Consider the following 26,246-nt stretch of genomic DNA (forward strand, 5'->3'; position numbering starts at 1 on the left):
TTGGCCCTTCACACTTCTCACATTCATTGTTTCTTCACTATTTTTGTGGTGTCATCTCACATGCAGCACAGAAGGGGGACCACGCATGCGCTGCTTATTTAAACTATCTTAGTCCATGAAAATTTCATGATTCATTAAAGGAAATAAGTCCTAATTTAATCATTTTATTTATTTATTACATAAACCTCTATATTAATAAAATTGTGTGACCACTTTTTATCTGTGCGTGTGTGGTGTGTGTCTAATGTTGAGGCGTCGTTGATAATTACACTCTGAATTATTATTCTTTTACTTACTACAAGCTGATTTCAATGGTTATCACAACCTAAAAACAAAAAGCAATAAAAAGGAGCCAACCTGTTTGAATTTCCCTCTGCAGAGCTGCATCAAGACATTTCAAAAGGGAATAAGAACAGGATGCATTTGCAATGTAAAAAACATGATGTTATATATACAATATTATGTGTCTTAGAAACTAATCATGCATAATCTGAATAAACACTCCTGTGGTTTACAGAGGGAGGACTGTTTGCAAGGAACAGAGATTGTCTCTAAGATTTTGAGATTGAATAACAAGTGAACACGACCTAAGATAATAAATGAGTCAATTCGGCTATTTTTAAAATTTTTTTTATGATAAACGGAAGCATATGTTTTATATTTATACTTGCATTAATAAAATTCTGTATTTATAAAAAATAAGTATCTTAAGACAAGAAAAAAAATCAATTATAATTAGGAAATTAAACTCTATCATCTATATATATAAAAAGCAAAATGTGTGTGTGTTTGTAAGTCTGCAAAAACTTCCGACAGACATGATGAACACTAACAAAATAGGCATCATTTGAAAGCTTGGACTCTCAGACTCGTCTAGCTAAAAACACTATCAATAATCTCCCCCCACTCTTTATCTGTGCCTAAACCTAAACATAGATTCCATAACAAAGCTTCTTTCTTAGAACTGCATACCTATGGAACTCCCTCCCGTTTTCCTGATTTCCAGCTGACTACAATATGGTTGTCTCCAAGTCCAACATAAACAAGTTCTTGATGAGCCGTTTCCCTTAAGTTATCCAATTTATCAAATTTACACTACTAACGATTACTATATTGTCCCATGGACTACTGTACACTCTTTAACCCCTTTCCTCGAGTGGCCTCTGGGTCTTGATAAGTGGTAACTTCTTTGTGAAAAAAAAAAAAAAATCTAAAAATTGGCCCAAAACATGAATTCTTTCACCATCAACTTTTACAAAGAGGGGTCACTTTTTTCGTCAACATTTTTGCAAAGTCATTCACGCCTTGCAATGACTAAGCTTAATTTGCATGATAGTGACGTCCATATGTCTTGAGGGCTTCGGTGACTAAAATGTTTGCTTTTTTTTTTCACTTCCTTTTTTTCTTAGTGTTACAGGTTCGAGCCTGCCTGCCTACTACTTTTGTTTTTTGTGCTCACACGGGTACTGGCTGCTATTTTCATTTTTTTTAGGGGGTTTTGAAGCATTTTCTTTGAGGATTCTGTTGATCAATACCCTTACCATAAAACCTCTCCACACCTGGGAAACATCAGGTAACCCTACTAGTCTTGAATAAAGTTAAGATATCATCCACACAAGAAAATTCATCATTTCTATGTTCTTGTTTTGATGATAATGCTTGTGTCCTGTTTTATGTAAAATAAAAAATATGTCTGCAACAGATGAAAAATAATACATTTATCCAGAATTGTTTTGAATAAATTTATGCTGAATCTCTTGAAGTGTAAATAAGTGCAACTAGAGAAAGAATCAATGAGAATTCTCTTGCTTTGTGATAGAATTTCATTTTTCACAGTATGTAGCATTAATTTGAGAGCGCAATTGTTTAAAAAAAACAAACACTAGTGCTGTGATTTTAAAATATGTGCTTGCTTCACAAATTCGGATGTGTGTCAGAACGTCTTAAATTTCTTTTCTCAACGGCTGTATCCTGTTGACCTCTCATACTTGATCATGAAAAAAATTGTATTCAATCATCAATCAAACATTTCATAAGTGAATATAAAATAAAAAATTTTGTATTATTCATATTGATAAATATTGACCATTTTGTAATTTTAATACAAATTTATTTATAATGGTATTTTTAAAATAAATATTAATTATTTTTTAAGCCTATAGACAGAACATGTCTATAGGCTTCAATATAGATGATGATTACTGCCAGTCGAATTGGAATCAAGGAAAGAAAGAAGAAATCAATTTTCCTGAAGGATGGAAGTTGGTTGGGAGGAGTTATTGGGACTTTGTTTTTTACTGACTATTTAAAAATGGATTGTAACTTCTTGAAAATTCTCCTAAAGTAAAAGCCAGAAAGGAGCATTTGAATACAAATGTCAAATATTTGTTTATAATTCTAGTTTGAAAGTTAGTTTCAATAAAATTATGGGATCTTTTCCACTTACGTTTTTTTCTAATTAACTTAATCCGTTGCACGTGTCTGTCTCCATAGTACGCCTTCTTCCAACTGAATCTCCCATTCCCTCTATGGCTTCTTTTTATGCACCTGGGATAGTTCATTTGCATAGAAACAGTAAGAATCTGCATTATAATCGTCACGCACAAAAGCAACTACGAGTTGCCATTTTCTTTTTCAAATGACAAAACCCTACAAAGCATACACACACATGCTATTCAGGAAAGTTAAGATTTTCCCTATATTTTCATACAAATTTATTTATAACGATATTTGACAAATAAATATTAATTATTTTTAAACCTACAGCCACGTTCTCTTCAGTGTAGGAGATAATTATTGCCAGTCATATTGGAATCAAAGGAAAGAAGGAAGAAATCAATTTTCCTGAATGATGGTAGCTGGGTGAGAAGGGTTATTGAGGCTTTGTTTTAAACTGACTATTTAAAAATGTATTGCAACTCATTGAAAATCACTCTAAAATAAAAGGCAGAAAGGAACATTTGGGTACAATATTTCAAAACAGAATTATTTAGTATATTAAAATCAATCATTCAGTTAAAAAAAACAATAACAAAGAAAAGTTAATTACAAAAAGATTTTTTGTAAAACCAATATGCAAATTAATTAACCATACAACTTTAAGTGCATATACATAAGCAATACATAAAAATGATAGACTGTTACTGTTGTGTAAGATTGAATTAACTTTAAATAGGGCATTTTAATCTCACTATTAGTGCAGGAAACGAACCCAATTTTTGCATTTATTTATATAAATTGATTATTTATGAAAATAAAAAAGTAATAATGTAAAGAAAAGAGTTTTATCCTATTAAAAAGAAAACAATAACAAATTAAGACCTAGAATGTATTTCAATTTAGTTGTAAGCAATAGGAGTTAACCTTAGAGTGGGTGTTGCTTTTGAGAGGAGTGTATAACTCAAAAATAAAAACTATTTAAAAAAAATAAGACAAAATGGAGGAACACTAAATAAAGCAATATTAAAAATAAAAAGACTCCCAAGCAACACTGAATTAATACAAATAGTATAGAAAAAAATCAAGTCAATCAATTGTTTGCTGATTTTGATCATTGATAGCTTATTCTACAAAATCAATGTTTGATTTTGGTTTTTAAGTGTTTTTGTTCAACATTGGTGCATGTTCTTAGCAAGAAAAAATGTAATTTAATTTAATTTATTTGAGGAATTGTTTGTTATATCACACAAAAAGAATGAGACAGAAAATGTAGACAATTATTTATTAGGTTATAGTCAGCTAACATACTTCCTTACTTCTGGCGTAGTGCTACAGGATGCAGTGACAAGGCAAATCAGTTCCTTCACTTTTACTGTTCTTTAGTATTTCTATTGTGAAGCGATTTATTGAAATAAAATATAAGAAAAGGACATTATTGAAAAGTATAGAATAAAAATGAACAAAATTATACAGATAAAAAAATGCAAGTAGTCTATTTGCACTTTTAATAACAAAAATTAAAAAAAAAATAAAAGTTTATATTTTATTTTAAATTTTATAAGAAATATATGTTTATGAAATTATAAAAATAAAATTTTTCTTTGGAATTTAAAAAATAAAAGTTTTTTTTTATTTCAATTTATTTAATAAGTATATGTTTATGAAAGTATAAAAATAAAATTATTGAAATCAAAATAAAATTTCAAACATCATAAAAAAAATTATCCGACGCATAATATTCCTAAAATAGTTTGAAAAGATTTTAAAGTGTTTTCAATAATTCTTTGAAAAAAATAAAACTAATTTCAATAATCTATAAATATAAAAGCGAAAATGCATGTATGTTTGTATGTGTGTTCGCTTTTTCTGTATGTCTACAAAAGGCTTTTTTCAGAGAAGTGGTCGCTCGCCTAACAACTTTTTAAAACTTTTTATATCACATATAAATCATAATATCTCACAGTTAACAACGAAGCTCGCCTGTCTATTTAATTTGCTCGACTTTGGGAAGATAAATATTCAACATTTGTCGCTTGCCACATGTGGGTTAGTCTTTTTTCTAAAACATCTTGGGAAGCGTTCTTGCAGTAAATGAAATACTATCCCGCAGTCAAACTTGACCTCATTAACTCATTAAAACGGGCACCTGCCAAATCCAAGTAATTAAGTAAATTCAAAGTGTTTCCGTTAGCATCTCACGGTGGGGCAATCGTTAACGTTGCACATTTTTTTTTCACGCTTTAATTTACAACTTTGCCTCAAGGGTTCGGGTTCGATCCTCATACTTACCTACCAAAACATTTTTTTTTAACCCCACCCCCACCCCCGGAGTTTCCACACACATCGCCAAACACCCGGGCATCGCCGGGTACCTCTCACTAGTTCTTAATTAAAATAAGACAAAAAATCTTTTCAATGATTATTAAATTAAAAAAGAACAATCGGAAAAATATTTATTTATTTGCGGACTGTTATCCTCATCTTCATAGTTCTTGTTTCATGACATTTCGGCCAACTATTCCTCTGGCCTTCTTCAGGTGGTTAATGAGGAGAACAGTTTGCAAATAAATAAATATACAAATTACTCATTTCAAAGGATTCTAATAAAAAATATGTAATTGGAAAAGTAATAAAAAATATGCACAAGGGAGATATAGGCATAAGAGAAAAAAGCGAAGGAACTGATTTACCTTGTCATTGCTTCCGGTAGCACTAGGCCAGAAGTTACGCAGTACACTAGCTCTCTATAACTCTTTATTAAGTAGTGAAAGAAGAAGATATATGTACAAATAGTAGGTGTTAGTTACAAATCCATATTAATGGAATACATACTCTCCTGCGTGCTCCACATACCTTCTTTTATATCTTTGGTTGACCGGAAGTCATTTGGTACGAGCCACGTCACAACATTATTGCATTTGAATGGAATAATTTAAAAAATAATGTATTAAATGAAATGGAAGTTACTTTATACTCATCAATACATTTCCTTTGGATTGATTGACTTTTTCCTTATTTAAAAAGGAAAGTAATTCTGTAATCACAAATACAGTGTTATTTCCCTTTTGGTCTAGTTCTTCACCTTTTTTTTGTATAGAGAACGCAAAATCTTTACATTTCAGTCACATATATTAATGAATGTAAAAATAATCCAGGCATCACCTGATAGAGAAAGCTAGTATTGCATAAATTGTTTTCTTTTAAACAATTCCTTTTATTTCATTTTGAACAAATTATATTTTATTGTTGTTTTAATATTGAAACAATTAATTCATTATTTATTCTTAAGTTTATTCTTGCGATTGTTAGGATATTGTTTTTGTTGTGGGATTTTGCAAAACTGCATCCAAATATGATAGCTAAGCGGCAAACATGCATTCTCTCAGATAATATTTACTCCTTCCTTTCTTAAAAACAAAGTTATAGCTCTATCATAAATATGTTTTCTTATATACATATGTACATATGCATATATTTGACTTTGTATTTCTGCACTCAGATGCTATAGTTGATGTGACACTGTTGAACCAGGTTGTTGTATTGTCTTGAGGTGCTGTAATGTTGAGTTTTTCAGTAGAATGTTGTTTCTCTGCTAATGAAGACTGTTGGTGTTGAACCATCTTTGCTAGTCATTTTTTTTTAACTCTTTCAATTTATATACACACACACACACACACACACACACACACACACACACACACACACACACACACACACACATAAATTTAAAACAAGATAAAATAAATATAGGTATACATGAATTTATTTGTCAGTTGAATTAGCCTATATATATATATATAGTTCATAATAGCCTATATCTTGTTTTAAATTTCATTTTGTTGTGCTCCACCCTCATATGAGCTTTGTATATTCTGATAAGTGTCTATACAAACCTATTTTTATATATATATATATATATATATATATATATATATATATATATATGTATATATATATATATATACACACACACACACACATTAACTAGCATGAAGACTTGTTGTTGCCTAGGATTGAATGAGAATCAACGAATGTTTCACACTCCCATATTTTTATTGTCATTAAAATCAATGAAATCGCCAATTTTTCAATCAAATCAATTGATTATCTTCTCTAATTTGGGACCCATAGTGGTACACTGGGAATAAACTTCATATGCCTTCCTGCAGTGACTTAGTCCATTATACATTGTAGTCTACATTGTACTGTAGAGAACCTACTGTTGATTTTATGAAATTATTTTTATATAATGGCTTGCATTAAAGTTTAAAATTGAAAAGTCAAGTATCATGGGTTAAGTATGCCCTAAACAGAAACATTAATTAACAGAATCTTACTATTGATTTTATATGTGGGACCTTCTGCTTGTGTGGTGATAAAACTTCTCAACTGCACTTGTGATATAAGGCTTTATAAGGTGTTAACTTTGTTTAAAACCAAATTGTTCTTTCTTTAGTTGTATTTTTCGATTAACGATTTTCAATACTTATCAGAGGCATTCTGATACAAACCTATCTAAGAACACTCTAAGACACATAAAGTATATTTGTGTGAAATTTCATAAAAATCAGCTTGGGCATTTCAGAGTCCATACGGAACTCAGACACACACATAAAGTGCCTTTTATCTATAATATAAAGCTGAACGTCTGTACATCTGTGTGTGTGTCTGGTCATGAATAGGCTTCTATATGGTTGACTATTTTAGAAAACTGATCGCATATAATGATAGAAGATGTATCGAGACACAGGAATGGGTATGTTTGATCTGGCATAACGATGATTCATTAAAATTTTGGGGTCTGCGTACGCGCCTGGTGCACAAAGTATGGAAATAAAAAATTTAAAAATTAAAAAAACGTTTACAAGTGTTTTTGATATAGATGTACATAATAATACTTTGATAAATATGTTTTAACTTTAATAGGGATGGTATAATAAAATTGTGAGGTCTGCGTTCGCGCCTGGCCGCCATAGAATGGAAATAGGCACAAACTTTAATAAAGACTTTTCATATCTATCTGCATAAGTATACTTTGATAATTATGTTTCAGTTTGAAGAAATATGGTATAATAAAATTATTGGGTGTTAGTTCGCGCCTGACCTCCATAGAATGGAAATATTTCACAAAGTTTAACAAGGTTTTTTAATATAGATCCACAGAATATTGTGATAAGTGTTTCAGTGTGAACAGGTATGATATAATAAATTATGGGGTTTTTCTATTTTATTTTTACTTTCATCATATTTTACTTTGGTTTTGATACCCCCAAATTCGAAGCTATCTCTTTACAACCCTTCCTTTTCATAACCTATCATACTTTCATAAATCAGAGTTCATTTTCTGTAGGCTGTTTTTGAACCCAGTCAATGACGGGTACTTTAGCTAGTATATATATATAAGCAGAGATGGAGATATAGGTCTAGTTGAAGACTATAGAGTTTTCACATTTTGTAATTTTCTCAATTATTTTCTCGACATAGGAAGCTTTTAGGTCTTTGGTTGTAATTGGTATAGTATGCCTCAGAGGCTTCATTTTTTGGCTATCTCAAGTGCTTTGGATCATCGCGATCATCATCTTGAGTTTTTTTTTTTTCTGAGTTGTGGTCATTTTTTATTTTTTATTACATACATATTACACCAATTACCACCCGAGGCCTGTAAGCTTACTTGACGTGTTGAGAAAATAATTAAGAAAATTACAAAATATGAAAACTCTACCGACTAACGAACAAAATAAGGGAAGCGAGAGTTAGGATGCTGCCAAAAATAAACCTATGGTTCACTTTCTATTCTCCTTATTGCCAGATTATTATAAATTAATTACATTTATCCTTTTTCTTATAAAAGGGTCCCATCAGATCCCAATTTCTGCTTTTTCCTTTAATTGTACTATGATTTAAATTACTTATTCTCACAATTGGAGCAGGTGTCATATTTTAAAGATCTTCTAGAGGCATACCTGTAACAATTAAACTGATCATTTCAAACATGCAAGCTATATTTTCACAATTAACATCATAGCAGCAAGTATTTGGATGGTTTTTGAAATTTAAAAAAAAAAAGGTGTGCCTTTCTATTTTCAGTCAGGATGATGCCATAACTAAAAGATGTTAAACTTCTGATTTGAATAAGTTAAAAAGCACAAAATTATCATTTTTTGTTATAACTATTTTAATGGAATGTTAAAAGTTAATCTGTCAGTTGTATCATTCTATAATCATGTATATTATGAGAGAATTAAAAATATCCGCATACCACCAACTTAATACAACAGCCAACACAGAAAACAGAAATTCTCCCCGCCTCTTTTTGTCAGTGATATGTCCCAGAAGGGTCTGGAGCATATCATATTGGTTTGACCTTTACTCTTGATCTAAAATCGAACACGCACATCAAATTCGTTGCCAAGGTTGCTGGAATCATTCTACCGCTCCAGTAAATATCTCACTGCGAATGCAATTCTCTACCTGTATAAGAGCCAAAGTACATTCTAGGATAGAGTTCTGGTGCCACATCTGAGCAGGAGCTGCTTGAAGCACCCTATCTTGCCTTGACAGATTTCAAAATAGACTTTGTAATCTAGTGGGGAGATGCCCTTTTCTCTTCTGTGCAACCTCTTTCCCACAGAAGAAACATTGCGAGCCTGTCTCTGCTTTATCGCTATTTTCATGGCAAGTGCTTATCTGAACGCCAATCTATGCCGGTCCTGGATATGACCTTAAATTATATCCGATAGTGAGGCTCCAGCTTGCAGGCTTTGGGGAGTGTGGAGCCACCCTTTAATTGCCATTGATCCCAGGTCCACTCTGACCCGGAGTGGTACCTGTTAGGGTCCCAACTATGGGTTGAATAGAAACTGATTTGAAAAAAAAAAAATATTTTTCAAAATAACTGGATTTGGCATTAAATAACCTGAAAAGGGTTGATATGCCATAAAACAAAAACAACGAACGAACCAATCTATGGTCTCTCCTTGCCAAACTTTTACAAAAATACTTGTCTAACTGAAACCACTATCAATAATTTCCCTCACTCTTTATCTGTACCTAAACCTAGATTCCATGAACAAAACTTCTTTCTAAGAACTGCATGCCTGTGGAACTCGCTTCTATTTGCCTGCTTTCCAGCTGATTACAATATGGTTGTCTTCAACGTAAACAAGTTTGTGATCCAATTTACCAAATTTCCACTACTAACGATTACTATATTGTCCCATTGACTACTGTATATTCATTAACCCTTATCCTTGAATGATATCCGGGCCTTGATAAGTGGTAATTCCTTTGTAAAAAAACAAAAAAAAAAACATGGTGTATATTTGTTGCTGAGTGATCTTAGCTACAGTAAGTGAGTAATACAATCTAGTAAGTTAACTACAGTTGTTTGTGATTAAATTACCATACAAATAATGCAAATTATGTATTTATTACAACAGTTTAAGTCGAATGCAATTAATTTATGCCAATGCATTCAATTTTGAAACAATTCAATTTCAAATTAGTAAAGTTTAAATCTTGCCAATATAACCATGATGATTGTTTTTTTTTTTTTCTTGCTTATGTTTTCTTATAATATTAATCAAAGTAATTTTTTCAAGCATGCACAGCAATAAAAACATGCATAAAACAGTTTTGATGTTTGTGATGAGAAATTAGATATTTGGTTATTAAAGAGAACAAACACATGGATTTGTTATGTAGCATTTATACTACTTCTTGTCCGTAGTTGTAGCTAGTAATATGCTTAAGCTTTAGGATTTCAGCATATCTTTCAAGGTCCTACCCAGGCTGCTATACCCATCCTTATTTATGTTTTACACCAGCCTATCATATTCTTGTGATGTATTCATATTCCTTACATCAGTCAGAAACAGTGAGGATGTTGAAAGTAAACCCAGTGCACTTTCTACTCATGATGTGATTTTTTAATGTATTTAGAGTCCTGGCTATATAGTTATTAAAGAGTATGAGAGTGCCTTAATATTATAAACTCATCCTGAAATGAGTATTTCAACAATTATTTAATACAAAATATTTCTGATACTGCTTTTCTTTACGTTTTTTCTAAGATTTTCATACTATTGTGTCTATTTTATTACAGATGGTCCTTGCTGGTTTGAAGCCAGAAATTATAATGGAAATTTGTACTAGAGCCCTCTCATTCTGGACCTATCAGGTAAATGACTTTTATGTAAATCAAATTGAACGAACTGTTTTTGTGTGCATTTGCAAATGATTCTAATAAAAATTCTTAAATGAGGATTAATATGGTTTTGGTTGAGACTCTAGTGAGATTGAGATGTGATCCAACAAACATTAAAAAGGAAATGACTCTAATTGTTACTCTTTTTTGCTGTGCTTTGTTTGGATTCACTTTCCTCTTTACTTCCTAAAGCAAATTAGTTTTCACAGGAACATGTTAAATCAAAATATTTTCCAAGCAATAAAAATTGGTTTGAACTCCAAAAGTAACAAGTCTATGTCAAAGGAATAAATTGCTGTGAACTTGGAAACTTCTATAAAGCGAGGAAATAACCAAGAGAGACTTCACCATCTCTCTGTAATGAAAACCCAAGAACCTACGTGTGATTCTTGGCAATGCTCAAAGATGCTATCGTTGCCCAAAAATGATACTGCATTTACAATTCTTACTATTTTTGCAACATTCATATCTGTTGGGTGGCATGTTAAGAACATTAACTATGGAATTGGCTAAGTTCAAAATCAATTGGATCTATTCATTTATACTGTAAAATGATAATGACATCACAGCTAGTGATAAAATAACCACTTGTGTTTATTAAATCGTTTAGAATAGGTGTTTTAGCATTAAGATAATCCCATAAAAATTGATGTACCATAGAACAGACAAAACAAAGCAATTCATGTCAATAGTGTCCAGCATTTCTGTAGTATTCATCACTCTGATCATAACTAATGAATTGTGTCGATCTGCTGGCACCATTTTGTCTCCAAAAGTTGAGATGTGATTTAAGATCATCCCCACAACCAATTTCTTTTAAAGACAAAACTTTGCTTGTTCAGCTATGCTATATATTGCAATCCAGGAGAGTTCATCCAAAAAGCAATTGTTGGGATCATTCTTCGGTTCAGAAAATGTCTCACTCCCGACACAATCATCCATCTGTACAAGAGTCAAATATGTTCTAAGATGGGATAGAGTTTCGAAGAGTATCTTTTCCTGTCTTGACAAGGTACAAAACTATCTTTGAAATTTAGTGGGCGAGGACCTTTTCACTGCCCTACCTCATCTTTCTCAGAAAAGAGACATTGCAAATTTGTCTCTGCTCTATTGTTACTTTTATGGTAAGTGTTCGACTGAGCTCCAATCTATGCCAATCCCCTTAAATTTTTTGCAACAAATACTTATCTAGCTACAACAACCATCAACAATTTCCCTCACTCTCTATCTGCACCTAAAATTAAATGAAAATTCCATGAGAAGAGGTTCTTTCCTAGAACTGTCCATCTGTAGAACACAATATCATGCAGCTGCTTCTCAGCTGGTCATTTTCAAGTTTAATGCAATAAATACCTGTTGAGCCATCCTCTTAAATAATCAAGCCCTACCTAAGTTCCAAGATCCCCACCCATAATTCAAGTTTTCTGGCCTATGTGTGAAGAATTATATTGCCTGGAAGGCGTTATTATCAAATGTAACAAAATCCTGATATCTTGACAACATTGCATGGAGGTGTTGGAATCTCTTCACTCTGCACATCACAAGCCCCCACAAGAACAACCCTCTAAGGAAACAAAAAGGTCAAACAAATATCGGATTGTCTAGCCAGAATTATGAATAAGAAATAGAAGTTGGTGATACCCTCCACATGGAGATATACACACCCAGTCAACCCCCTATTTAAAGACAACCTTCATGTTGCAAAACAAAACCACCAAGAAACTTATCGGCACAAATGCGTGAAAAATCACAGAAGTTTTCTGGTGCCAGCAAAGATGACCACAATGATTCATCCTGTGGTCACGTGGGAGAGGAGCATGCATAGGTAAAAGTCATCTGCTCCTGATAACAGTAAGTAACCAGGGAGTGATCTCCCCTGCTAGCTATATATAGAGGAGAGATAGGCGCAACCATTTGCTTTTTGTGTGGATTTAAGCAACACACTGAAAGGTCAGTTTCCCATTTTAGAAAATGTGTCCTTTCAGGTTGTTGCTTAGGTCCATATATATATATATATATATATATATATATATATATATATATATATATATATATAGATATCCATTGTTTGTTGCCTAGATCCATATATATATATATATATATATATATATATATATATATATATATAGTGTTATAATGGAATAATTCCAGGAGGAAATCCGGGTATGAGAGCTCAATGTGGTAAACAGAGCAATAACATAAAAATTTGTTGTCCGAAATCTAAGTTGGGTCTACTTATTCCGAAGTACCTGTTTATCCAAATTACTTATAAATAAATGAGATAGCTTTAAAAATATAATTTTTCTCTGCAGATAATACATTAGTTATTAAACTGATTTAAGTCAAAAAGATCAAATACTACCACTAGACATTATTAGAATTAATATAAATTAACACAAAACTTTAAAATAATAACTATTTTATTTATTTCTTTATGCGTGCATGAAAGTACCTTTGTGTACGGAATGAATAAAAGTATATATTAACCGAAACTATATACGTTCTATGGAATTGAGGGCGAATAATAATGCAATTTTCTGCATCTTAATCAATTAGGAAGTGAAATATTAGTGAGCAAAATTACAACGACCGCTATAATCACCAATAAAATTAATTACATAAAAATATATAAAATATTAACTACATAAGACTCAATTTTTTGAATTCATAGTAATATATTACAAATACAAGATTTAAATGTATTATAAGATAATATTTATTTCTAACTAATTTTAACATGATAACATACAGATAGTTTTAAAACTTTGTATATAAAATTCTTTTTATTTTTTTATTTATCTTTTAATAGACTTACTTTCCATGACTCAATTAACTCTATGAGGCGCGTATAATCTCCATTTTCTTTCCCTTCTCTTTCTCAGAGATTCGAGACTAATGAAACTATATGACAAGCAGCGGATGGTCACTCTCTTCTTTTTTCTTTCTTCTTCTCTTTCCCTTACGCGCAGTTTATTTTATTTCCTTCTCTCTATATCCGTATATTTCTCCCTCTTCTTCCTAGGTTAGTAAATGCGTGTCAAGGCATTTACGTGTAAGAACGTGCATATTTAGGAGCGTGTGTGTGTATGTGTGTGTGTGTGTGTGTGTTGTTACGTCGAGCTACCGGACAGCCGTTTATAAGTGTCATAATGTTCTTGTTGTTGTTTTTTTAAAAAATCCCTCCCACCCTCTCTATAAAATGTATTAAGTGGATTGCTACTACCACCCCCTCTGGTTTTTTGACGGTCGAGGCCTGATTCTTTTTCTTTCTTTATTTCAGTATCAAAAATGTAATTGTCTAGTTTAGATGCTTGAAAATACCATAAGGTTGAAATAAATTATTGCATCGACAATTATGTAATTTCCGTGTTATATTTTATATATATATATACATATATATATATATGTATATATATATATATGTATATGTATATATATATATATATATATATATATATATATGAGAAAAAGTCTTTATTCCTAATTTCCAAATGTTCCATCTTACTGTTTATTTCTTTCAGCATGTTAAAATGTTCAATTCTTGACAGCACCTGTTTTGTAGTGCAGAATCACACACACACACACACACATATATATATATAATATGGCATAATCGTGTTGACATATGGTGAGCTACGATGTTCACTCTTTCGCTGCCGGAAATTCAAGTGCCCCGAGACGTTTTCTGCGCAAGCGGCTAGAGGCGCCCTTTTTCTTTTTACTGAATTGCTCTGGAGGTTCAATGTTTTGATTTTTTTTTTGACCAATCAGAGAGTTTTCCGGGCTGTCGAAAATTATGTGTCTGGGAGCCAGTGAAAATCTTTAAAAACCTCTGTATTTTCCAAAAAAAAGCGCAGTTAACAAAAATTCAGAGATAGTGTTGAAAGATATATATATCACTACTGTCTGCAGCTCAAAACTAACGCGACAACACTGTGAACGTAGCAGGCGAGTCGGCTGATAAAACAATGTGGGCGAACACACAGACACAGTAACTAACTTTTGTATTCCCCCTTCTACTATCGCATGCTCATTTTTAATTAATTTTATGTAAACAATTATTTTAAAACTTCCTTAATCTCAACTAATTCCCCCCTTTTGTTCACTCATAAATGAACTATTATTTTCATTGAAATATTTCCTAAAAAGTAATAAATCTTTTTTTATAAATTGAGAGTTAACTGTATTTGTTTTGTTGATATATTTTCTACGAAAGAACATCGTAAATTCGACTCTCTGTCTTGCTCTCTTTACTTCTTTTCCCCACAATAATAGTAAAATTAATTAATAAATAAAAAACAAATGTAAGAAACATTGGAATAGGCCAAAACTGGCGACCCACCGACGTGATTATTTTGAACACGCAAACATTTCTATAAAAAAAAAAAAAAGGCTATCTTCTGATGCTTCAAGTAACCAATCTTTTGATGTGAATTTCAATGAAACTAAACAAAATGAAAACCCAAGAAATAATTTCATTAGAAATTCACCATGGACCAACAAACAAAAAAAAAAACTGCCTTCTAATACTTCAAATAACCAACTTTTGATGTGAATTTCAACAAAAGTAAATAAAAACTCAAGAAACAATTTCACCAAGGTCGCGAAAAACTATGGAAATTCAACAAAAATAAAAAAATTTTTGTATGAAAACGATAAAACAAATCCTTCTGAATATAAAAATCTACTTTTCAAAAAAAAAAAAAAAAAAAAAAAAAAAAATTTTTTAACATAAAAAAACCTATCTTCATAACAAAATTATAAAAGACAACATACAGCAAAAGTGTGAATAACAAAAGGGAAAACTAAAATGGCAGAAAACGAAGTCGACATGGCAGCAGAACAAGATAAACCAGTGCAGTCAATTGCGATGAAAACTTCGGCATTTATTGATTCAAATGTACTAGCTTGGTTTTCAATAATGGAAGCCCAGTTCAGTATTATGAACATTAAGCAACCAAGACAAAAATTTTATCATATTCTCGCGTCACTACCAACGGATATAGTTGGAAAATTACAAAACAGCATACTGGAATCAAAAGACTTTGATAAGTTAAAAGATGCTGTGATTAATCAGTATGAAAAATCAAAGCCTGAAATGCTGGACAAACTAATGTCATCTTCAATCATGACAGGACGTCCTTCGATTTATTTGAACGAACTCATGTCGTTAGCAGGTAGAATTGGTGTTGGAGAAGACATTGTCCGACATAAGTTCATCCAAGCCCTACCTCATTCGATCAAACCCGTGGTAGCAGCACAAATTGATCTCGATCTGGAAAGACTAGGTAAAATGTCCGATGACCTGCTGTTATATTTTAATAGACAGGAAGCCACGCATATACAACAGATATCATGGAACCAAAACCATCGTAACCAGAGTGATGACGGATCTCAAAGAAAAAGTAATCCGTCACAAAAATCATATAATTGTCCAAATGGAGTTCGTCCTTTTAACAAGGATCAGAGACCCAAAATCTGCCGTTCACATCTATATTTTGCCGAACGTGCAAAATATTGCAAACCATGGTGTAAATAGCCAGACAAACGGAATGTGCAAATGCAACCCAGTTCTCGTCCTGCCTCCCCTGCTTTTAGTAAAACATCGGAAAACTAACCCGGCGAAGCGTGATAGCTTCCACATCTTCGCCGCTTCTTGAAGTAGCCGCACGGTTAGGAGCTATAAAATTGAATTTTGTTGTGGATACGGGAGCTGCAATATCTGTAATCCCAAGAAAATATATAAGCGGTATAGTTATATACCCAACAAACATCTCAATTGTGTCAGCTAACGGTCAGAACATTGAATGTTCCGGTCAAGCAGTATTAAACCTGGCACTTCATAACTTGAGGCGTGATTTCACTTGGACCTTTCTCATTGCAGAAACTACCAGACCTCTCCTAGGTTATGATTTTCTGAATCATTTTGGATTAATAGTTGATTGCACAAATAACAAATTGATTGATCAAACAACCAAAAGATATTCAAACGCACAGCCATCACCAATACTTATGAACATTGCTTTATGCTCGGATAACGTTGCCGACACAACAGTTCACACAATTTCGCAAAAATATCCCAACTTAATTTCTCCACATCGCGATTCCAATGCAACAAAACCTAAAGTGTTTCATAGAATTGAAACTGGCAGTAACCCTCCATCTTTCTCTAAAACGAGGCAGTTATCAGCCCAGAAATACAACATAGCAAAAGAGGAATTCAGGAAACTCCAGAATGCCGGAATTATATCCCCCTCTAAATCAGAGTGGAGTTCGGCCTTGCACATGGTGAATAAATCTGATGGGACTTATAGACCTGTAGGTGACTACAGGTTACTAAACACTATAACAAAACCAGATCGATACCAAGTGCCAAACATAAATTCCTTGTCATCAAAACTGCACGGTAAGAAAGTTTTTTCAAAAATTGATTTATCTTCTGCTTATCACCAAGTACCAGTCCATCCGGATGATGTATGCAAAACAGCCATCACAACACCCTTCGGTTTATATGAGTACAATTACATGCCTTTCGGTTTGCGGAACGCATCTAGTACTTTCCAAAGGATGATGGACAATATTTTCCGCGACATCGATTGTATTTTTATATACATCGATGATATTCTTATTTTCTCAAATAGTGAAGAAGAGCATTCCAAACACCTCGATACTGTTTTACAGAAACTCAGTGAGTACGACCTTAAAATTTCCCTTTCTAAATGTATTTTCAATGTTTTTCAACTTGAATTTTTGGGATTTCACATATCTGTTGATGGTCTTAAGCCAAGTGACAAGAAAATCCGCGAATTAAATGAATTTCCTCAACCAAACGATTCAAAATCACTGCGTCGATTCCTTGGCATGGCAAATTTTTACAGAAAATTAGTTCCAAATTTCAGTGAAATCAGTTTACCACTCACCGAGTGTATTCGGTTGAATCAAAAATCTAAGAAAATAGATTTTACAAAGGAGGAAGTTGAATCCTTTGAAAGGATAAAAACAAGTTTATCAGGTGTAACCGCTCTACCTTATCCCGATTCAAAAGCTACTAATTATCAGCTTGTTACGGACAGTTCCAGTTACGCTGTTGGAGCAGCACTTCATCAAATGATTGACAATCAACCAATTCCTATTGGATTCTTTTCAAAAAAGTTATCACAAACTCAACAAAAATATTCTACCTTTGACAGAGAATTGCTAGCTGCTTATTTAGCAGTCTTGTATTTTAAACATCAGGTGGAAGGCAGAAACTTGTTGTTATTAACAGATCATAAACCGCTCTGCAGCGCCTTTAAAAGCCAAACACCTTTAAAATCCGATAGACAACAGCGTCACCTTTGTTTCTTGAGTGAATATGTGACTGATATTTCACACATAAAAGGTTCACAGAACATTGTAGCTGATTGCTTATCGCGACCAGCGTATGCAATCACAATTGATATTTGTGACTTACAGGAGATGGCCAATCACCAAACCACTGATGAAGAAACAAAAACTCTATGTGATCAACTGAAGCCGTATCAGATTAATGAACATAATACAATCCTATGTGACGTGTCTTTACCTTTTCCACGACCTTTTGTCACACAAAAGCTCCGGAAACCTGTTTTTGACAGTTTACACAACTTGTCACACCCTGGAATTGCTGCTTCAACTAAAATGATAACTTCCAGATATTTTTGGCCCAAAATGGCCAAGTCAATAAAGGAATGGTGCAAGGAATGTCAGCATTGCCAACAAGCAAAGATAAACAAACACACAAAAAGTGACGTGCATCCATTTGAATTGCCATCCAGCAGATTTCAAACTGTACACATTGACATTGTTGGCCCTCTACCACCAGTCAAGAGCAAAACAGACCCGTATTTCTCTCCCTATCGTTATTTATTAACATGCATCGATAGAAATACGAGATGGGTAGAGGCTTGTCCATTGACCGAAATAATTGCAGCGTCAGTATCAACTGCTTTTGTTGATCTGTGGATATCGCGATTTGGTGTGCCCCTCCATGTCGTTACAGACAGAGGTAGCCAATTCGAGTCTGAGCTGTTCTCAGAACTGTCAAAAATTATAGGGTTTCACAGGCTGAGAACGACTTCGTACCATCCCCAAGCAAACGGAATGATCGAGCGAGCACACAGAACATTAAAGACAGCAATTATTGCCAGAAGAGAATCTTGGTTGTCTGCTCTTCCTATAGTTCTTCTAGGTATCAGGATTACACCCAACGATTCCAATTATTCACCATTTACTGCAGTTACGGGTGCTAATGCACAGATACCTAGATTGTTAATCGATGCGTACGAGGATGCAAACATTGATATAACAGATGCTCACATAAAAGCTCTAGCTGAGGAGATGCGGAGATTTGACACAGACGGATTATCCAGTGGACACCTCCATTCTTTACCTACTGTGTACATTCCTAAGGATCTTCAAATTTGTGACAGCGTCTGGTTGAGAACAGACAGAATTCGAAAATCTATGGAAGCTCCATATACAGGTCCATTCCAAGTAGTACATCGTCATGGCAAATATTTTACTATTAAAATGTCTGATGATGTACACAGTAACGTTTCCATAGATAGATTGAAGCCTGCATATTCTTCAACAACGTCAAAAGATTTTGTTCCACCCCTTCCAGTATCTGACACTTTTGTATCTTCCTCTGATACAGAGGTTGAAAAGAAACAAACTAAATCAAAGTCCGGGAGAACCATCAGGTGGAAAAAGGACAACACATATTTTTATTATTAAAAATAAAAATGATGTAAAAATTTTCTAAACAAAAAAAAATTTTTTTTTTTTTTTTCCAACCTACATTTACATGTAAATATACTACCAAACTTTCCTTCACAAAAAAAAACCCCAAAGCTATTTATCATGAACGATGAACCTTTAAACTCCGTTTACTGGGCGGAAAGTTATATGGTGAGCTACGATGTTCACTCTTTCGCTGCCGGAAATTCAAGTGCCCCGAAACGTTTTCTGCGCAAGCGGCTAGAGGCGCCCTTTTTCTTTTTACTTAATTGCTCTGGAGGTTCAATGTTTTGATTTTTTTTTGACCAATCAGAGAGTTTTCCAGGCTGTCGAAAATTATGTGTCTGGGAGCCGGTGAAAATCTTTAAAAACCTCTGTATTTTCCAAAAAAAAGCGCAGTTAACAAAAATTCAGAGATAGTGTTGAAAGATATATATATCACTACTGTCTGCAGCTCAAAACTAACGCGACAACACTGTGAACGTAGCAGGCGAGTCGGCTGATAAAACAATGTGGGCGAACACACAGACACAGTAACTAACTTTTGTATTCCCCCTTCTACTATCGCATGCTCATTTTTAATTAATTTTATGTAAACAATTATTTTAAAACTTCCTTAATCTCAAATAATTCCCCCCTTTTGTTCACTCATAAATGAACTATTATTTTCATTGAAATATTTCCTAAAAAGTAATAAATCTTTTTTTATAAATTGAGAGTTAACTGTATTTGTTTTGTTGATATATTTTCTACGAAAGAACATCGTAAATTCGACTCTCTGTCTTGCTCTCTTTACTTCTTTTCCCCACAATAATAGTAAAATTAATTAATAAATAATAAACAAATGTAAGAAACATTGGAAAAGGCCAAAGACACAGCATCATCAGATCACCAAAGTTAAGCAATGTTGAGCCTGGTTAGTACCAGATGGGCGACCATTTGGGAATTTTAGGCACTGTATGTGCTCTCCGCTTATCCTGGTGTAGTTGGAGATTGCACACCTCCTGCCACAAAAATTTCACGCGCAGGCACCCCTTTGGGGGTATCCATACTGTCAAAGACTGATGGAGCCCATATATATATATATATATATATATATATATATAGTAGAACCCCAGAATATGGTGGCCCTAGGATATTGTTTTTTCAAGTTATGATGTAGAATACAATGTTTTTCTGGCCTCTGGTTACAGTATTTGATCTGACTTTCGGTGTTATTTATAATGTTGTTTGATTATATAAATGTGTATTATATACTGTACTGCATTTTGTTACTAATTTTTAATGCCGTATCCTGGGGTTCTACTGTAGTTTGCTTTGTTGGGTTGCTATTACTTCAATTTCGCTACTTGAAACATTAATTTAAAATAATAAACATTTTATTCATGACTTTTTAAACCCAAAACATCTTTATTTATAAAGAAGATAAACAACATTTCGATAATTTAAATGTAAATTTATTTATCTTTGAAATTTTACTGTAAAAAAGGAAAAAAGAAATCAATTTGCCCTTTCACTTTCTTAAATTGAATAGATCACAATTTGTTGAAAATCAAGTCGGTTCCTTTAAAGAAAAGAACACAGTTGCTAAATATTTGTTGAGGAAATAAAACAGTATTACAAAACAGAACTACTTTTTATAATTAAACTCCAAAACGATCACTGAATTAAAAAACCATAACAAATTATAGTCTATATAATAAAACAGTAGGTGTATGTGTGTGTGTGTGTAAATATTTAACCGATACTCTTAAACTATTTGTCACATAACACTGAAATTAATAGGAAGTAGTAATCATACACCAAGGATATTTGTAATGGGAAAAATCTTGGATGAATAACACGTACAGAAATGTCAGCAAGTTGAAATGCAAACTGCTCATTTCAACTTGCTGACATATTTCTATTATTTTTGCGCATACGCAAATTCATTCATAGCTTAAAGTGGTTTCATTTTAAATATTTCTCATCTATTTGTCGATAGCTCAGTAATGGCCACCGATCATAAAAATGTTGTGGATATTACAAGGTTTCAAGGTAGTTCTATTAAAATAGTCATATTTTAAAAACCAAAACATTTTAAGTCTCCAAAATATAATTTTGTTCAGAAATAAATATCCTTTCACATGAATATTAACAATTAATAACCTACATGATATATTCGAAGAGTTTTTAGATTAGAAATGATTAAAATGTTAACACTATGAAACTGCCATTTTGTGTCAGGTCTTTTTTTTACTTCTGCTGTACTTAGAAGCTTGGTACCAGTCCCCTATGAGGAATTTCATCATTAAATTTGGAAAAAAATCAGAAAGAAACATATCTCAATTATTGTCACTGTATGAAATAAACTGGTCCATTTGTTTTTATTTTTGTTTTTTTTTAAATAAAACTTCAACATGAGATGTTTCGAACATGTTTTTTCTAAATATTTTTCATATCAAGTACTAAGTAAATTAATCTAATATATAAACGGCTATATGTCTGGCTGTCTGCATATTTTCAAACTTCATCTCCTTCGAAAATAAAAGTTGCAGAGTGGTGGTAGGAACCTTAAATGATTGGATTTTTTATGGGCAGTTCTTTTATGGGTCTTTAACCGGTTAAAATTATTTAAAATTTTATTTTTAATTTTTAATCGGTTTATATACGTGTCACGTTGGTACAGTGGTAATGCTACAGTTTTGGTTTCGATTCTAACTGATGGCAACTAAATACTTTTTTTTACTTTTTAAATCATGACTCTATAATATATATGAAATCTGGACAAATTAATATTTAAGTATATTTTATATCGTGTTGTGTATTTTATAGTGTTTTTATATTTTATGTGTTAAAATGATAATCCTATGTTAATTTATTCTTTGGTACCATCCATTTTTAAATAACCTTTACCCCCATAATTTCAAACACTTTTCAGTGAAAGTAAATAGTTTTCACTAATAACGCTAATAATTATAAGCTAGCCAGCAGCAGCTGCTGACTTAATTAGTTGAAATTAATGAGTTTTGTAAATTAAGTTTATTTTGAGGAGGGGAAAAAAAAAACGTTTTTGTTTGAAATTAATATGGTTTGTGATTCTTTTAAAAAAGTTCCTTCAAGAAATATTGGTTTTCAAATATACTTTCCAACTTTAATTGCAGTAATAAATGACTTTATAGCTACTAATTAAAAAAAAGGATTTTAATCTTTTAGGTGATTATGTGTGAATACTCTAAAAAAAAAAACTTGGTGGAAACAAAAAGCAAAAAATGACAACAAAAATAATTTATAGTAGAGTTGGAATGACTTTTGCATATAAATTGAATGTATAATGATCTCCCATTTCCCAACCATAATTGCCTTTTAGAGCAGTTAGTACTCAAAACTCTTTTGATATTTTTTCGATTTGAAAAGTTAATAGCATATATATATATTTATATGCTATCATTAAATTTAGATTCAAGTGACACGCCCACGTCCTAAAAGTGCCTCTCTTGAACCTTAAATTTGAGTGAAATCAAGTCCCTCCTCCAAAAATACCATTTAACTCTACTGCTAACCCTTAGCCTAAATGACACTCAGTTCAAAATAAAAACCCTTCCATAACCTTACCATTAACCCTAAGTCCGAGTGGCAAACCCCCTCTCCATCATGCAAACCATTCTTAAGACCACACATAATTATCTAAAAGACAAAGAAATGACCCTGCACCTCCTAAAAAAACGTACACCATTTTCTATTATAGAAAAATAAATTAACTGCTCTAAAACGCTGGTATGGCCTGGAAATGGTAGATTATTTTACATTAAATTTATGTGAAACTAATCCCCCATTCGAAAACTGTAATTTTTTTTTCTTTCTTACAAGTTTTAAGGGTGTTCATGCGTAATTATCCCAAGCTCTTCCACTACCCTGAAGTCCGAGTGGCAAGCCTTCTCCTCCTACAAAAACTTTATTAAAAACACGCATAATTGTTGAACCCCTCCCCCCCCCAAAAAAAAAACTCGGGGGATTTATTTCCCATAGAAAAAAATGGTTAACTGCCCTAAAATGTTAGAATGGCCTTAAAATACAACATTATTTTACATTAAATTTTTATATTAAATTTATATTTTTGTTGTTTATAGTCTAAAAAAGAAAGAATTACATATTTTGGGGAGGCAAGTGGGGTCAATTTAGTAGAAGGCATTAATCTCTATATTAATAAAGTAGCCGCAGAAATTCCCCTCTAGACAAAAGTATCGTAGGTTTGCAACAACAGATGCCACATACAAATTCAATGCAGCTATGCTAATAGCCACTATCTTATGTATCTTTCGAACACCATTTCAGACAATAATAAAATTCAGTCATGATAATAAAATACTACATTACACCCTACGAGCAATACCATCACAATCGCAACATCGTTAGAGGAAGGAGTCCTTATTTTTCTCTTTAAATATTTAGTCCTACCACTGCTATCAGTAGTCATGGGGAGGATTTCCACACATAACTGGCTCATACATACATAGATCTAACATAATCTTTCCACTTTCCGATTCATCTATAATATAAATCTCACCTGTCTGTTTAAATGTATGTATGTATGTATGTATGTATGTATGCCTGCCTAAAACTTTCTACAGAGGTAACGGGTTTTCAGGAGATTGGTATCTTTTTGAAGTTCAACCCTTCGGATGACAAATATCGAAAAATTGGCCAAAATCATTAATTCCGCCACCCTTAACTGGCCACTTTTCTACAGGGAGGGGTCGCTTTTTTCGTCGATATTTTCAAAGGTCATCCCCTCTTTTCAATTGTCTAGCCTTAATTTAAACCTACATCACTTCCAGTTGGGCGATGGGTGCAACAGCAGACATCAGGATTTTTTTCACATTCTTTGCCTTCTTCGTGGTATAGGTTCGAGCCTACCTGCCTACTACCACTTTTTTTTTGCTCAACACACACCTCCAGACACCCGGGCAACGCCGGGCATCCAGGCTAGTAAATAATAAAGCCTCCTTGCCAAAGTCCATCCATTTTAAAACTCGATTAAAAAAAAAGGTAGAGACGATGACCATTTGCAAATCTGAGATCTAGGAAGTATAAACCATTACAAAATACATCACATTTAGTTTTGTAAAATTTAAAAATTAACATTAAACTTTTGATTTAAGTTTTTGCAAATCCTGTTTTTAAATCTCTTTTATAATCGACCCTATGTAGATAGATTGGCACTTGTGGCAAGTATGAATATATAGAATTAGAATCGGGGGTTCATAGTTTTTTTTTGTTTTCAGTTAGAAAGTTAAGTTGAAAAAATCTGTTATGAGCACAGCTGCAGGTTGTTTTAGAAAAAGTATCACAGGTCACACTAGTGAGGTCAGTCAAACTGCCAAACACTAGTTGACATATGGCGTGATGTTGTTGGATGGTGACATTACAGGATCAGATGTGAGAAAGCAGGATTGGTGGGAGTTGTGACAAAATGGGTTAGTCTGGATCTGGGTGGCAGAAAGAGTGGATCCGAAAGTCAGTCTCTGGATCTCAGAAAAGATGGATTGGACAAAGTTCTTGTGGAGGCAACGTGACGCAGCACATGGCAGCTGAGATAATAGTAATATAAAGACCTCAGCCTCTCTCTAAGGTTGTGAATCGGTGATGCGAATTCAACCGTGGTATAATCAGTGATGCTTAATAAAACTCATTTGTTCAGAAAAACAGACTTGCGTCTGTTATTAGGTGCTGAGAAAGCTTTTGTTTCCGAAGGCGAGGAATAGCGAGGTGTAAGCAACCTAAGGACACGGCAATGAGACACAAGGACAAAGTCAAATGTATGCTCGATTTTATTGTGATGAGCACTACGTTCGGTTCAAAAACTGTACACGTCCTTTCTCATGTTAGAACATTTTTATAAACCCCAGAATTTTTTATTTTTTTTACACAGGCATCACCACATTATCAAGGTCAAGAGGCCACTCAAGGATAAGGGTTAAAGCGTGTACAGTAGAAATTGGAAAATATAGTAATCATTAGTAATGAAAATTCGGTAAATTTGTTAACTTATATGGAACGGCTCATCAAGAACTTTGTTGATGTACTGTAATTATGAACATTGAAGAAAATAAGTAACAAAATAATTTTTATCAAATAAATAAGAAACAACTATAATTCTGTGAACAACTAAAGAACGATAGAAGAAATTATAAACATTTTATTAACGAGTAAAAAAAGTTGTATGAACGATTGGATGTATTACGTAATAGTGGCGAAGTCTTTGATTATATTACGTGTGTGTTTATGTAAAGGTTTAACGAGTTATTAAAACTGAACTGAATGAAATGAAACAAATTAATGTATATGTTATTGATTTTTAGAATTCGATGAATCATGATTCGATCCTAAATCAATCTTTATGATAATTATTCTAAATTATTTTAATTTTATGTTTTTATATTTTATTTTATATTTTTATGTATATAACTTATTTTTATTTAATTTTATTGTATTTATTTACTTCCCCACCAAAGCAAATTAGGCACAAGGACGTTTTTAATGTGGGGTAAAAACCAGCTCCCCTAAAAGTAGGCAAAAAGGGGGCACTCTGGTTACCAAAAATAATAATTGTCCCAGTATAGAGGGTTTCCCCTCCATTGACTGGAACAAATTCTTGTTCAAAAACATTTAATGTTAAAAAAAAGAACCGGCTTTAAAAATGAAAGGGAAGCAACTAATAACAATGAACTAATAACAATATTCAGAATTGTCTCCCTTGTAATGGTTATTTAAACTTGAATTTATAGGATTACTAATAACTTGTTGGTTTGTTTACAATCAGTAATCTTCAAGTAGGAGACCCCCCCCCCTCCCGTATCTT

At 32.8% G+C, this 26,246-nt stretch overlaps 1 protein-coding gene across 1 annotated transcript in view; it reads left to right on the forward strand.

Annotated features, from left to right (window-relative positions):
- Positions 1-26,246, forward strand: part of LOC145254830 (E3 ubiquitin-protein ligase CCNB1IP1-like) — a 102,769-nt gene that overhangs the window by 41,810 nt on the left and 34,713 nt on the right. The window contains exon 6 of the mRNA XM_080113666.1: positions 10,544-10,618. Coding sequence (XP_079969792.1) covers positions 10,544-10,618 — 75 coding nt within the window. The remainder of the gene's footprint in view (positions 1-10,543; positions 10,619-26,246) is intronic.

The sequence above is a fragment of the Euprymna scolopes genome, chromosome 30, assembly GCF_053919585.1.
Source record: "Euprymna scolopes isolate OS-2025 chromosome 30, ASM5391958v1, whole genome shotgun sequence".
Lineage (NCBI taxonomy): Eukaryota > Metazoa > Mollusca > Cephalopoda > Sepiida > Sepiolidae > Euprymna > Euprymna scolopes.